This window comes from Ovis canadensis, chromosome 3 (assembly GCF_042477335.2).
Source record: "Ovis canadensis isolate MfBH-ARS-UI-01 breed Bighorn chromosome 3, ARS-UI_OviCan_v2, whole genome shotgun sequence".
Classification (NCBI taxonomy): Eukaryota; Metazoa; Chordata; class Mammalia; order Artiodactyla; family Bovidae; genus Ovis; species Ovis canadensis.
The window spans coordinates 199,953,712-199,969,721 of NC_091247.1; the positions used below are offsets into that span (position 1 = coordinate 199,953,712).

General features: G+C 41.6%; 1 protein-coding gene across 2 annotated transcripts; it reads right to left on the bottom strand.

Moving 5' to 3' along the window:
- Positions 1-420: 420 nt before the first annotated feature.
- Positions 421-8,562, bottom strand: SPX (spexin hormone). Of its 2 annotated transcripts, XM_069585589.1 has the most exons (6): positions 8,415-8,562; positions 7,939-8,019; positions 7,678-7,735; positions 7,127-7,189; positions 5,440-5,523; positions 421-558 (listed from the first exon to the last, which is right to left on the bottom strand). In XM_069585589.1, the coding sequence occupies exons 1-6, from the start codon at positions 8,418-8,420 to the stop codon at positions 500-502; spliced, it is 351 nt and encodes a 116-aa protein (XP_069441690.1). In that variant the 5' UTR covers positions 8,421-8,562; the 3' UTR covers positions 421-499. The 2 variants fall into 2 exon arrangements, with proteins under 2 accessions (XP_069441690.1, XP_069441689.1); XM_069585588.1 differs by lacking the exon at positions 8,415-8,562 and having other exon boundaries at positions 7,939-8,041.
- Between the last annotated feature and the right edge of the window lie 7,448 nt (positions 8,563-16,010).

Genomic DNA, 16,010 nt, shown 5'->3' on the forward strand with positions numbered 1-16,010 from the left:
CACTGCTTCCCTTCCTGACAACTCACCTCTTCTGGATACTAACAATCAAATTTCACTCTTTCCCATCCTCCCATGCTTCCCACCTCTCTCTCCTTGGAGGTGAGGAAACGGGGGAAAGGAGAGGAGATTCACTGTTGAGTGCTAAGACAATGCAAGTGGGTAATCAAATGGAAAAAAAAAACCCACCCAACTATGAATGATTAAATTAAGATGGGTATTGTAACAAAAATAAGGAACACTCTAAAGAGTCTTCAACCTAATAACTATAAATGGGTTAAATTTAAGAGTAAGACACCAGGTGATCTAAATAGGACCTGAAGTCATGGAGAAAGCAGTGATGTTCTAAGAACGCAGCATCACTTTAGCTTCTGGAAGAATAAAAATGGCTGCACATGTTCCTAAGATTACAAATGAAGGAAAAAGGGTCCACAGGCTTTATTCACATGGCTCATGCTTTCAACAAGAATAGAATGATAATTGAATGGAATCTGGTATATTTTCACCAGTTTAGCAGACTGTTTTCTAGGAATCTGGTTTGATCCAAGTTTTCTTCTTCAGCTATAAGGGGAAAAAAAACATAACATAAACACATCCTGTTTTTTACAAGAAGAAGACACAAGATGAAGAGAACTTCAGGAAGTAAACATTTGATTTGCCCCCCTTACATTATGTCAACTCATGCCCTCTGCTACGGAATGCCCCCTAATTGGATTCTGATTGATTTTGTTAAAAAATTTCCTCCCTCAGCTTGGGATCCATCAGAGAATTCATATCTAACATGTGGGTCGCCACAGTGAATGAATTTACATGGTGTTTAGTAGAAATCAAAAATGGCCACATGTCTTTCTCTAAATATGCCTCGTATCTAAAATATTCACTAGTAGAACCATGCACTTGCATCAACGTATTGTTTTTATGCGTGCATGCATGCTAAGTTGCTTTAGTCATGTCTGACTCTGTGCGACCCTATGGACTGTAGCCTGCCAGGCTCCTCTGTCCATGGGATTCTCCAGGCAAGAGTACTGGAGTTGGTTGCCATGACTTCCTCCAGGGGATCTTCTGATCCAGGGATCAAACCTGAGTCTCTCACATCTGTACTGGCTGGCAGATTCTTTAGCACTAGCACCACCTGAAAAGTCCCACTGTTTCTATGTTTCCTATTAAAATGCACTTTGGTTGGGAAAGATGCCAAAGGAACACATATTCTCTTATTAGTTGAACTAGAGGCCTGGGGTGGAAGGCAGACAAAAAGAAGGGACATTTATTAGTTGGAAGGGATTGCAAAACTTCAGAGCAGGAGGAATCCCCTCTTGTGTGGGAACAGACTGAGAGGACACTAGGTTCCTAGAATTAAAACTGGGTTTAAGGGCTGAAACTGACAATGGGGAAGGCAGAGGAAGTCACCAGAGGCAAAATTTCACTGTTCATTTTGTCTAAGGTCATCTCTAGAGAAAACCACTTTCCCCTAATTGGTAACATTATAGTTGGAATATCTGAGTTAGTTTAACCTGAATTGCTACCAAACTTCAAAGTACTACAGATAATCAGCTACTCTATTTGTTCTTTAAATGAAAACATTAAAAAAAATTTATTGTACTGTTAGTTTCTGCTGTATAGCAAAGTGAATCAGTTACAGATATACATGTATCCACTTCTTTTCCCATATAGGTCATTACAGAGTATTGAATAGAGTTCTCTGTGCTATACAGTAGGTCTTATTAGTTATCTCTTTTATATGGGGTAGTGTGTATTTAAAGGAAAGGAAAAAAAAAACCACAAGGAATCATCCCTGTATATCCTCCATTAAAGTAATAATCCACTACTTAAAATAAGAGCTTCCCTTGTGGCTCATCTGGTAAAGAATCTGCCTGCAATATGGGAGACCTGGGTTTGATCCCTGGGTTGGGAAGATCCCCTGGAAAAGGGAAAGTCTATCTACTCCAGTATTCTGGCCTGAAGAATTCCCATGGGGTTGCAAAGAGTCAGTCCAAATCATATCTAGGGACTTCAGAATAAAAATATAAAGGTGAACACTGATTAATCTATCATGTAAGAATCCAAACTTTCCCATCAATTTAGACAAATAAAATTTGTTTCCTAATTTCATCATCAGAGACAAGCCACTTCAGAAACTTAAAGAACTACAATTTTGAATGTATTTTTCCAAAAGACTTGAAATGGAGACCTAGAGTCAAATCCTTCTGTGGTTTCTTTAATGAAGATCCTTCTCCTCTTTATTTTTTTAAAAATATTTATTTATTTATTTGGCTGTGCTAGGTCTGAGTTGTGGCATGTGGGATCTAGTTCCCTGACCAGAGGCCCCCTGCCTTGGGAGCTCAACATCTTAGACATTGGACTGTCAGGGAAGTTTACTTTCTCTTTCTCTTTAAAACGAGCCCTCCTTTCTCCGTTCCAGCTCACTTTCCTTTCTGGCTCCGCAAATCTTCCCAGCAATGAAGTCTCAGACTTCATGATCCCCTCATCTCTACTTTGCTGTCCTCCTACTGACTTCAAAAACCACTAAGAATGCCAAATGTTGGATGCAGCATCTTCTACCCATGACTCAACTATTTCTCATCTTTTCATTGCAAGAATTCTGAAGGCCATGCCAGCAAGCGGCCACTTTCTTTTAACTCTGCAGTCTAATTTCCTTTCCCATATTCCCTCCAAACAAGCTTTCAGAATGGGCATAGCAGCAGTAAATCATACCATTGGGCAGGGCGAGGGAAAGATTTGTGAACTGCAATTTATTATCATTTAATTGAAAAAAGTTTAAATTGCAGGATAACTGCTTTACAATGGTGTGTTAGTTTCTGCTGTACAGTGTGAATCAGTTATAAGTATACATATATCCCTTCCCTCTTGAGCCTCCCTCCCACGCCTCCATCCCACTCCTCTTTAATGACCCTTCCTACCCAACACAATCTTCCTCCTCCTTTGATTTCTGTACTCTTACTAAGCATTCTGCTATATTTGATAGTTCCCTGTGCTATACAGTAAGACCTAGTTGCTTATCCATTCTGTTTTATGCTTTTAGCAAATAGTTACCTTGTGTTATCTGCTCTCTTTGTGGTATGCCTCAGCATAGAGCCTCCATTCCTGCTGACCTCATGACTCCACTCCCAAATGACTGCCTTAGTTTCTCATTGACTCCCCTCTCCAGCCTTCCTCTTATCACCATCCATTTGAGAGATGGCAAGAGTTACAGATGTAACTCACAGCTGTTAACCCACAGCCCTGAGTTAAACTCCCCAAATCACTTCTTACTAACCACGTGGCCTTAGGAAAGGATATACACCCCAGAAAGGTTCAGTTTTCTGAGTTACAAGGATGACATTAAAATCTGACACACGGTAGATGTTCTCATATTGTAGCTATTGTTCCTGCTCTGATGGTTACCCTATAAGCCATAACCAGTTACATCTTCCTTTACCATGTTCCCTCTCTGTTAAAAATCCATAGACCATGTGATTAATTATCTGATGAAGAATCAGCTACCTTCTATTTCTCAGCCCAGTTCTAGTATGTCCCTGCCTCCTGAGAGTGGGCAAGCTACTCAATCTTTCTGTGCTTCTATTTCCTCATCTGTAAAGTATGGATGATAATAGTGGGTAATCTTAGGAGGTAATTCACTTAGTATGGATAAATCAATTATTAATAAATGTATTGGGCTTCCCAGGTGGTGCTAGTGGTAAAGAATCTGCCTGCCAATGCAGGAGGTGCTGTCTTAACCACTGGACCACTACATAGTCCTTCTCATTTTTGCTTTTTTATTTAACCTGCTTTTTTCTCTATCTGCCACAGTGCCTGGCACCTAGCAGACATCAATGCAGATTTGCTGAATTCAGTAGTATAACCTCCTCCACGCAACCAAGTCAACTCCCACCTTGCTCTGAGTTCAAAAGACTTCTTTATCCCTGTCTCTTCAATTTGCTTCTTGTAGGGTTGTTTTTGTTTTGTTTTTCTACAACAAAGCCGTAAGTTTGAAGCCAGAAAGAACCTCCTGCTGTCTTCCTTTCCCAGACATTGCCCATCCAATACCAGGTAGTGAGCACAGGGTTTTCTTGTCAGAGCAGCAGGCCAGCAGTTTGTGCTCTGACCCACCAGAGAGCTTTCCAGGTGGCTCAGTGGTAAAGAATCCACCTGCCAATTCAGGAGATGCCAGTTTGATCCCTCAGTCAGGAAGATCCCTGGGAGGAAGAAATGGCAATCCACTCTAGTATTCTTGCCTGGGAAATCACATGGACAGAGGAGTCTGGTCAGCTACAGTCCATGGGGTCTCAGAGTCAGGCACCACCGAGCACACACTACTCACTCTATTTTTTTTTTGATACATTTTATCATTTAAATCATATCATAAATATGGCATCATTACAGTTTTTGAGAGCAAAACGTCTAGGTCTATTTATTATGCTTTGATGACCTCTATTGTTAATACTAATAAAAAATTACATACTTTGTTTCATTTGGCTCTTACAGCAACCCTGCCGGTGGTTGTCATTATCCCTTTTTATCAATAATGACACCAAGGCCACCCAGATAGGAAAACAGTCAGGCCAGGATTTAAACCCAGTCCTGTTATATTCCAAAGTCCAGGCTAATGCGTTACAAGATGCCTTAATGCAAATAGTGTTTTTAATGCCACAGGGACAGAGAGTCTCTGTTTGAAGATCACACCTAATCCTGGCATGCAAGCAGCTGTATGTATGCATGCTCAGTTGCTCAGTCAGGTCCAACTCTTTGCAACCCCGTGGACCGTAGCCCATCAGGTTCCTCTGTCCATGGGAGCTTTCAGGAAAGAATACTGGAGTGGGTTGCCATTTTCCTCTTACAGGGGATCTTCCCAACCCAGAGATCAAACCTGAGTCTCCTTGTGTCTCCTGCACTGCAGACAGATTCTTTAACCACTGAGCCATTGGGAAAATCCAAGAAGTTGAACAGTGAAACACAAATCACACAAGTTTAGCATTTAACATCAGAACTAGCCCATATCTCTTAGGGTGAACCGTAAGAAACTGCCCTGTTTATAAGTTAAAAATGAATGATTTTCAGCTATTTCATTTGCTTCAAATTTTCATAGCAAGTAATTGGATTTGTGATTACTCGGCCTCAGTTTTTTCAAATATAAAATAATGAAGTTGGAGTCTCTAGGGTTCTAAGAGAAATAAAAGATCCAAAAGGCTATGGATTATGGAGTTAACATGAAATCCCACCATCTCATCAAGGAAATGTTTTTACATTCTTGGGACTCACTATAATGAGAAATATGGTAGTCTGTAAATAATAAACATCTCTGTGAATTTCTGATGGCCTGGGCAACTGTTAATTATTTTTAAAAATCTAAATAAATAAAAGCAACTTTGTTGTACTCAACACAGAATCTCCAAAGCACTCAAATCTTCTCTGTCCTGTAGTTAAAAGAGTTCACTATGCTTGTACCTTCTTGTGGTTTCTGCAAAAAAGCCAATAGTACAGCTGCTGCCTCTGGAAGAGTTAGTTGTTGGGAATTTGGGCTTCGTCTTTCTGGAGAAATGAAAAAACATATACAGGTTCTATTAGCATTTAAGCATTCATACAAGTAACTGTTAGTTGCTCAGTTGTGTCCAACTCCACAACCTCATGGAGCCCACCAGGCTCCTCTATCCATGGGATTCCCCAGGCAAGAATACTGGAATGGGTTGCCATTCCCTTCTCCAGGGCATCTTCCCGACCCTAGGACAAAATCCTGGTCTCCTGCAGTGCAGGCAGATTCTTTACCATCTGTCACCAGAGAATCCTAAATACTCATAGAGATAAGTCTTATTCCACTATGCTATAATACTAGAAAAATCTCTGTGAAATAGCTTTTTGATTGCTCAGCAAAGAGCCCTTTCATAGACTGGTTTTTACAAGTTGAAACATTTCACACTTTCCTTGGACATTACTTACAGTTGGTTATATTGTGTATGACAGGGAATGAAAGAAAATTTAAACTATATACTACAGCAAATTTCACTAAAGCAAGGAGGATAAGATAAAGAGCCCAGGAGGAATTTTCCCCTTCAGAGGTTAAAATGGGAGGCCTGAGTGGAAAATTTAGAGGGCACTCTGCCTGGAGTCTGATCCCTGGGTCAAGAAGATCCCCGGGTCAAGAAGATCCCCTGGAGGAGGAAATGGCAACTCATTCAGTATTTCTGCCTGGAGAATTCCATGGACAGAGGAGCCTGGTGGGGTTGCAAGAGTCAAACACTGAACGAGTAACACACACACACACACACACACACACACACACACACAGCCTGGAGTCTAGTTCTTTCTTACTCCTTCCAAAGCAGTTTGAGAAAATAATCTACCTTCTTGGCCACATTTAAGGCAATTATTTGACTGAAAGAGAATCTGAAAAATATTCAAAACTATTTCAAACCTAAGTTGATGGAAGACGAACCGTCCTGATTCAACACAAACCTCGATTTTTGGGGATCTACAGATGTGGGAAAACAAACCTTACCCTCCTACAGTAAATAAGGTGCCAGCTTGAAGAAAGTAAATCAAAATTTGATAAGCACCTACTACGTGCTCAAAACAGTGTTTGGTATTTTTCAAAACGAGTAGACTTGGTAATTCTCAGCAATCTTGAAGGTTTATCAAAATGAATGATATTGCTATTTTTTAATCCAACGGCGTGGAAAGTTTATCATGAAAGAGTCTCTGGCTCCATCCTTAAAGCCCCCCCCCCACTTCTTCACTATTTCTGGCTTTGAAACTTTTGATAGTTCTTTACAGTAATAAAATAGAGGCGTCTGAAATTTTTAGGCAAATCACTATTTTAATAATGACGATGATAACATTGGTAACAACAGCGTTTAAAGGAAATCTTGCGTTAAACGGGAGGCACATTTCTAGGCGCAGGCGCACAGTTCTCATACCTATCGTGACCTCTACGCGCTACCCCCCGCCCCGCCACTCCCCCCCCGCCCGTCCCCGGCTGTCTGGAGCGGAACCCCGGCTCCCGCCACCGGATCTCTACCCTTAAGGTCAGCCGGGCCGCGCGCGGCCGGCTCTCCCTTGGGCGGCCCCGGAGCCCGCCTTCCCGGGGGCGGAGTGCGCCCTCCCGACCCGCGCGGCCTCCTGGCTCCCGCGCACTCACCGAACGGCGGCCGGTCGGAGAGGTCCTTCCTCCGGCTCTGGTCGGAAAGGAAGCGGCGCCCCTCTGCCAAGGCGAGACAAGGGCTCAGCGCCCGCCCGGCCCGGCCGATCGGAGTTTCTGGACCAGGAGTGGGCGAGCCGGGGCGGCGAGGCCGGTGCTCCCACCCGGGGCGCGCGGGGCTGCGGGCCTCCCGGCCCCCGGCGCGGATGGGGGAGGAGACCACCGGGAAAGCCGCGCACCTCCCCCAGCGCTTTGGAAGGAGCGGCGATCTCGCTCACCAGCCGGGGCGGTGGGCCTGGGAAACCCCAATCTTCCTTTGAGCAAGAGCCAACTACCTTCCGGTTTTGGTTGGAGGATTTCTGATTATCCTCCCCACCTCACCCCTACCTCCACCCTCGACCTTTCTCCTTGATTAACTGAGACTAGGATGACCTCAGTTATTTATGGGGACAAACTCGATAGGATTCTCTCCCCGCACCGTCTGTCCCAAGGATTCATGCGGCCCTAAGGCTCTTTACCACTGTCAGAAGAGCAAAGTGTTTGGAACATACGTGCACCCTTCAGGTAGAGCATAGCTTGGGGAGTCCAGTTCCTTCTCTCCAAGAGTCTCTACAACCCAAGAAGAGGAAAGCAGTTAGGCGTTGCTGCCCAGCCCAGCATTAGAAATAAACGAGAAGGCAGGGGAGAGAACAAAAGGGAAGGGAAGGAAGGAGAAGAAAGAAGGAAAAGAAGGGAAGAAATAAAGGGGAGGGGAGAAGGAAGGAAGGACGTACTCAGCGCATAGAGGAGCCCCAATTTTTGCTTGTGATTACCTGCGGAGCACTGTTGCAATTTCCCATGAAAGAAAACACCAGGAAGAGGGTCAACGTCATTACCACCAGACTTTTGAATCCCTGCATGAAAAGATCAGTCATTTCTGTGCCTATAGAATCTTCTACTTTTTTCCTTCGCTCCTGGACAATTACACCGCCCTCCCCCCGCCCTTTTTTTTCCGCTATGTTCTGTTTTAGCCCTCAGAGTGTAGGGGAGAAGGGAGTTTCCAGTTTATCATCTAGTTAATTCACAAAGAGATCTTAAAAAAAATTATTTAGAAATATTTTAATTATTTAACCCAAACGAGGATTTAAGAGAATAAGTGAATTTTTTTCTTTGTAAAATCCAATGAATCTGATATTTTAAGGGCATAATGTTTGACTCTGAAACACATTAAACATGAAAGAGTTAAAAAAAAACACTATACAGCTTTTTATAAAATAGCTTAAAAGTCTCAAATAAAACTTTTCCTTACCTTCATGTTCCGCACCTTTCCAGAAGCTGCGATAACTAGAACTTAGCCTGTGAGTTTTCTAAATCTTGTTCTGAGAGTGGTGCTTTTAAATCTTAGTGTCAAGGATCCCTCCTGATGTTGCATAGAGTTGGTGTCTGCAGGGACTTCCTGTCAATCTTCAAGATTGAGAGCATCTGATGACTCCTCCAGGGAGATTCAGTTGCAGGAAGTGGAAAAATGATTGATGGGTGAACATCATTTACTGCCCACATCAGCCAGGAGATATTCTGAGTATATCAGCATCATAACCTTTGGTTTTCTTACTAGATTTTCAAGGCATTATTATTATTATTAAAGAGAATTTTAATAACCCCAGGCAGAATCAAAAGTAAATGAACAAAAGCAAATGATAGCTAGTTGTCTTAGATAACTAGCTATCAAGCTACCACCAGTGAGTAAAGATGAGTCATTTGGATAGGAATGAAAAGGTTAGGGAATCTCAGTGGAATATGACATCAGTCATTCACTTAATTATCAATTCAATTATTTAACAAATATTTATGGAATGCCTACTGTGTATCAGACATCCCAAGGGACACAAACATGAATCGAAAAGACAAGTTTCTGCTAGTTTAGGGAAGGTAAAAATCAAAAGGGATCTGGAAGGATAAGGTGGAGTCAGATGGGATAAGCTGGCATGGATTTAGTATTGCTGACATTCTAGGCAGAAGAAAAATGCAAAATCTTGGGATGGCAAAGAGCTTGGCTTGTCTGAAGAACAGGAAGGTGATCAATGGAGCAAAGTTGTGTGGGGGTCTGGAGAGGGTGCTATGAATTGAGGATGGAGAGGAAGAAATGGGCCAGTTCAAATGTCAGTTAGGGAATAAGCAAAAGATGATGATGGCTTAGACTAGGGGAGTGCTTGTAGGGAATGGAGAGCTGTAATGAATTTGGGTAGTAGAAAATATGGACTTGTAGATAAATGGGATATGAGAGTTTAAGAAAAATACATCAAGGATGATTCTGAGATTTTTGACTTAAACACTAGATGAATGATGAAGCCCTTTATTGAAATTGGAGGGACTTCCTAAGGAACCAATTTAGAGAGGGAAAATAAGAGTTCTCTTTGGACATATTAAAATTAAAATATGTATTAGACATACATGAAGAAGTTCAAAGTAAGCAGTTGCAGATGCAAAACTCTAGAGCTGAGCAAACAAGTCTGTAGATTTTTTTTCTAAAGGCAAGAATTATCAGATTTGAGAATTTTAAGCCAGGAAAAAAATCAAAATTGAAAGAATACTTAGGGAGTGAATGGCGTTAGAGAGGAAGAGATAGAGCTCTGAAAACAAATATACAGAGATTGAGCAGAGGGAAATTCAGCAAAGGAAGCTGAGCTGAAGCAATTGGAAAAAAGTAAAATTCCAAGAGAACATAAGATCATGGGAGCTGGGAGAATATCCAATAACAGTGCAAGGTTAAACTGTGTGAGCTGAGAAATGTCTGCTCGATTTTGGCTTTTGAGGAACAATGTTAGATTGGGTAGAATAGGATATGAGGAAATAAAGACAAGTGTGGACAACCTTTTTTAATTTCACCGAAAGGGGGAAGGAAAAAATAAACTTTGAAAAAAGATAAGTGAGTGTGGTAGAAATGGGATTATTTTATTTTTCTTAACCTTTCAATAACATCTGAATCCTTTTAATTGATGAAAATTTCTGAAATTCCCTAAACTATAAATTATGACTTTTGTTGGGAGGCAGTGTCCTCCCTCTATTGTAGATGCTGAACATGTCAGATACTCCTTCCCAGTCTCCATATCAGGTAGAGTGTGGACATGATACTGGCTTCACCAATCAGATGTACCCACTTGGATGGAGACTGGAGCTGGGAGGGAATAAGTGGGGAGTGGGCGAAGCACTTTCTGGTGCAGCAGTGGTTGTAGGGTGCTCACGTTTGTGTGGGCAATAATGGCTACAACGCTAGGGACAGATTCCTGCATGCAGTGCTGAGGAGATAGTGATCCACCTGCAGTGTGCTTTTAATGCAGTCCTCTTTTGCTTAAATCAACCAGGTTTGTTGGTTTCTTTTGATGACCATTTGCAGAACCTGTATGCTGATGGAGATGATCGGCAGAGAAGGAAAAATTGATGATATGGAAGAGAACTGCAAAAAGGAATTTGGAGAAGGCAAAGGGCTATGACCCAAATATGTACAGTTCAGTTCAGTCACTCAGTCGTGTCCGACTCTTTGCTACCCCATGGACTGCAGCATGCCAGGCTTCCCTGTCCATCACCAATTCCCAGAGCTTGCTCAAACACATGTCCAATCGAGTCAGTGATGCCATCCAACCATCTCATCTTCTGTCTTCCCCTTCTCCTCCTGCCTTCAGTCTTTCCCAGCATAAGGGTCTTTTCCAGTAAGTCCGTTCTTTGCATCAGGTGGCCAAAGTATTGAAGTTTCAGCTTCAGCATCAGTCCTTCCAATAAACACCCAGGACTGGTTTCCTTTATGATTGACTGGTTTGATCTACTTGCAGTCCAAGGGACTCTCAAGAGTCTTCTCCAACACCACAGTTCAAAAGCATCAATTCTTTGGCGCTCAGCTTTCTTTATGGTCCAACTCTCACACCCATACATGACTACTGGAAAAACCATACCTTTGATTAGATGGACCTTTGTTGGCAAAGTAATATTTCTGGTTTTTAATATGCTGTCTAGGTTGGTCATACCCTTTCTTCCAAGGAGCAAGCATCTTTTAATTTCATGGCTGTAGTCACCATCTGCAGTGATTTTTGGAGCCCCCCAAAATAAAGTCTGTCACTGTTTCCAGTGTTTCCCATCTATTTGCCATGAAGTGATGAGACCAGATGCCATGATCTTAGTTTTTTGAATGTTGAGTTTTAAGCCAGCTTTTTCACTCTCCTCTTTCACTTTCATCAAGACTTTCTTTAGTTGAAACAGTTATACACACAGGCAGACAGTGAACAAGGATCAGAGTGGCCACCATGTGCTAAGGTACCATGGATGAGAGAGATGATCTCTTTCTTCTAAATGTCAGAGTAGTGCTCTGCAGGTATTTATTAATGTGTTTTTGAATCATATGGGAATCTCATTAAAATGTGTGTTCTAATTCAGTATAGATGGGATGGGGCCTGAGAATCTGCATTTCTAATAAACTCCCAAGTGATGCTGATGGATCCTATTCTGACCCTTGGACATTTTGAATAGTAAATCTTAGATGATAAAAAAAGTGATAACACAAACTAAAAACTTGAAAGCTTAAAGTCTGCATGACTGGGAGAATGGCTAGCAATAGAAATATCAGGGCATATAGAGAAAGAACAGACGAGTTTGTCTTGGGATTGAAGCTTGATGGGTGATGCTGCTGTTGCTGCTGCTGCTAAGTCGCTTCAGTCGTGTCCGACTCTGTGCGAACCCGTAGACGTCAGCCCACCAGGCTCCCTCGTCCCTGGGATTCTCCAGGCAGGAACACTGGAGTGGGGTGCCATTGCCTTCTCCGATGAGTGATGCAATCTACCTGTAAATACTTCTGCAAGAGAGATTGAGGTTTGGGCATCTGACTTTTGGACTTGATGGTCATATGCAGAAAGGAGATTTGATTCGTAAATGAGAATGAAACATATAAAGGAGTTTTTAGGTAGAAACTTAAGGAATAGTTACTCCCTTCACTGCACTCGTGGTTCTGGCTCTTTCTTGCTTTAAAGACATTTTCGACTGTTTAGGAGAGGAGGAAGATAAAAACTAAGGACTAAAAGATTCCCACCATATCTAGAGAAAAATCTTAACATTAAAGATTAGGTTTTAGGATTTTATAAATTAATTTCAAGGGATTGTAGCAACTTCCAAAGAAAAAGCAATAGAAAAAAAGAATACTATATTTATATTTTAATAGAACTCATAACTGAAACCCAGTTATTAGGTTATCCTAACAAGCAATGGAGGAGAAGGGGACGGCAGAGGATGAGATGGCTGGATGGCATCACCTACTTGATGGACATGAGTTTGAATGAACTCCGGGAGTTGCTGATAGACAAGGAGGCCTGGCGTGCTGCAATTCATGGGGTCGCAGAGTCAGACACAACTGAGCGACTGAACTGAACTGAACAAGCAGCTGGGCTTCCCTGCTGGTTTAACAGGTAAAGAATCCACCTGCAATGCAGGAGCCACAGGAGATGCGGATTTGACCCCTGGGTTGGGAAGATCCCCTGGAGGAGAGCACAGCAACCCACTCCCACTCCAGTATTCTTGCCTGAAGAATCCCATGGACAGAAGGAGCCTGGCAGGCTACAGTCCATAGGGTCGAAAGGAGTCGGCCATGACTGAAGTGACTGATCACTCACCAATAAACAACTAAAATGTCTTTTTTTCCCCTTTCCATACCAAGCACACACAAAGGTTCTAGAAAGAGGGACAGGAAAATAAATTGCCAATCAAACTGTGTTTTGAAATGACGACTTTAAGGAAAAAAATAATGTGCTTTGTCCATAACAGGTTCGTTAATGAATTCATAAGCAGATGTTTTACGTCAAAGCTGCCATTTTCAGCATAATATGCACAAGTGAGGAGAATGGCCTTGACATGTTATCAATATTCTAGTCTTATCAAAAGTAACATGCCAGAAGGTAAATTTGTTCTAAAAAGGCATTGACTCCCGATTAAATGTTTTTGTTAAATCACAAAAAGTTAAAGATTTTTACAGGTCTAAAGCTAGAAATGGGCTAAAACAGAAGTCATTTATTTGATTACAAAACAGTTGACATACAAAAACATTACATTTTATTCTGCTGACATGACCTGGCAGTGGCTATTGGACAAATTGGATCTGAAACCTATTTTTCCTTCATTGAAAAAAAAAAGGAGTATAGTTGCTTCACAATATTGTTAGTTTCTGCTGTACAAGAAGAATCAACTGGATGTATTCACATATCCCCTTCCTCTGAACCTCCCTCTCTCACACACACACCTGCCCCGCATTCCATCCCTCTCCGTCATCACAGAGCACTGAGCTGAGCTCTCTATGCTGTACAACAGGTTCCCACCAGCTATCTGGTTTTCACCCACGGTAGTTTATGCATGTTAATCCCAATCTCCCATTTTGTCTCACCCTCCCCTTCCTCCATAGGCCTGTGACCACGTTTCTTCTTAACGTCTGGTCTTTCTTTCTGCCCTGCTAATAGGTTCATCTATAGCATTTTTTCCTAGATTCTATATATTTATATACGTGATACTTGTTTTTGTCTCTGAAACTTTTTTAAAAGGCATACTTAATGGAGATAATTTTGCCCACATCACTGATGTTATCTGAATTCTTCTATTCGACTTCAGGGTGCCCAGGCCCAACTGAAACAGCACTGTCAAAGTTTAAACTGCATTCTTACAAGATCCGTGATTACTGTGTTCACACACACAACAGCGCCTACCTTTAGAAAACAATTGTTTAAATTTTATTTATACATTTTAAAAATTGAAGTATAGTTTATTTAGAATGTTATATTAGTTTCAGGTGCAGGTTATATTAGTTTCAGGAAATTCTCCAGGGAAGAACACTTCAGTGGGTAGCTATTCCCTTCGCCAGGGGGTTTTCCTGACCCAAGGATCGAACTAGTGTCTGTTACGTCTCCTGTACTACAGGCAGATTCTCAACTGTCTGAGCCATCAGAGAAGCCCTTCAGGGGCACAGCAAACTAATACTGTTATATATGTATGTATATATATCTATATATCTATATATCTATATATATCTATCTCAAACCTTTTTCAGATTCTTTTCAGTTATAGGTTATTTCAAAATACTGAATACAGTTCCCTGTGCTCTACAGTAGGTCTTTGTTGCTTATCTATTTTATATATAGTAGTGTGTATTTGTTAATCTGAAATTCTTCATCTACCTTCCCCCCACTCCATCCACTTTGGTAAGTTTGTTTTCAATGTCTGTGAGTCTATTTCTTTACTAAGTTCATTTGTATCAATTTTTTTTTTTTTTTTTTAGAAATCACATATAACTGATATCATATGATGTTTGTCTTTTTCAAACAGCTCCTATCTTGGGAAAGATTACCTGGACAATATGGCTATTAAGATACTCAAAGATAGAAATTACCTCTGATGACAGAATAGAGGATTTTGGTACTGGATGTTGAGGTCACTGGGTTTAATTCCTATTTTGTTTTGGCTTTATTCTCTGTGAAGGCCAGTCAGCTCCATAGGCCAGTTGTCTCACAAAGGGGTGGAAGAAGTTAACTCCCCAAAGAGCTACCAGCTTTATTAGGGCACTGAGAAGGCCCACTATTCAAAATAAAACTCCCCACTCATTGGCCAATGTCTTTACTATCCTTTACTTAAGCTTTGAAGCTCAAGAATCTCTTTCCCCAAACCATGTAAATACAAAACAAGTGGAATGGTCTAGGAGAGGACATGGAAGGGCCTGCTGTTTTGGCCTAGTCAAACAGAGGTGACCCTTTAACAGGTCTTAGGTGGTAGAGGTAAGGCCATGGAAAAGCGTCAGTTGAAGGATCTGAGGCAGATGCTATGTCCAACCTCCTACATGGATACAAGAAGCAGAAACACAGAGGTTGGAACCTTTTAGCCCAGTGGAAAAGGTTAGAAAGATGTTTAGTCCTTAAGTCGTGTCTGACCCTTTGCGACCCCTTGGACTCCAGCAGACCAGGCCTCCCTATCCTTCACTACTAGAAAGATGTACTGGATGTTTAATAATAGATTCAAGACTTGCAGTTCAATAGACAATAGTCAAGATTTGTGGTTTAATGATCGGACGCAACAAACTTATTGTGTACCTTAACTGATAGATTTGTCCAGTGGCTTTTGGCCTTACTAAAGTTTATGATCAAAACACTGCTGACATTGAGTTTAAGTCATGAATACTTAAATATTATATATTCCTTCCATGCTGAGAAAAAAAATTAAGCATTTCTCCACCAATTTCTAAATTCATTGCTCACTTTGTTTTACCTGAAGCTTATTTCTGATTATAATTAAACACTTTGGAAATGAAAGATGTGATGATCCTTCTATAAAAAAGAAAACTGCATATTCAGTTCAGTTTAGTTCAGTCACTCAGTCGTGTCCGACTCTTTGCGACCCCATGAATTGCAGCACGCCAGGCCTCCCTGTCCATCACCAACTCCTGGAGTTCACTCAAACTCATGTCCATCAAGTCGGTGATGCCATCCAGCCATCTCATCCTCTGTTGTCCTCTTCTCCTCCTGCCCCCAATCCCTCCCAGCATCAGAGTCTTTTCCAGTGAGTCAACTCTTCGCATGAGGTGGCCAAAGTACTGGAGTTTCAGCTTTAGCATCATTCCTTCCAAAGAAATCCCAGGATTGATCTCCTTCAGAATGGACTGGTTGGATCTCCTTGCAGTCCAAGGGACTCTCAAGAGTTTTCTCTAACACCACAGTTCAAAAGCATCAATTCTTTGGCGCTCACCTTTCTTCACAGTCCAACTCTCACATCCATACATGACCACAGGAAAAACCATAGCCTTGACTAGACAGACCTTTGATGGCAAAGTAATGTCTCTGCTTTTGAATATGCTATCTAGGTTGGTCATAACTTTCCTTCCAAAGAGTAAGTG

Bases quoted from the DNA above. Each gene is read 5' to 3' on its own strand.
- SPX (XM_069585588.1), bottom strand. From the start codon at position 8,040: ATGACTGATCTTTTCATGCAGGGATTCAAAAGTCTGGTGGTAATGACG. The intron at 7,736-7,938 runs GTAATCACAAGC...CTTGGGTTGTAG, and splicing joins ATTGCAACAGTGCTCCGCAG to AGACTCTTGGAGAGAAGGAA. The intron at 7,190-7,677 runs GTATGTTCCAAA...TCGCCTTGGCAG, and splicing joins GCTCTACCTGAAGGGTGCAC to AGGGGCGCCGCTTCCTTTCC.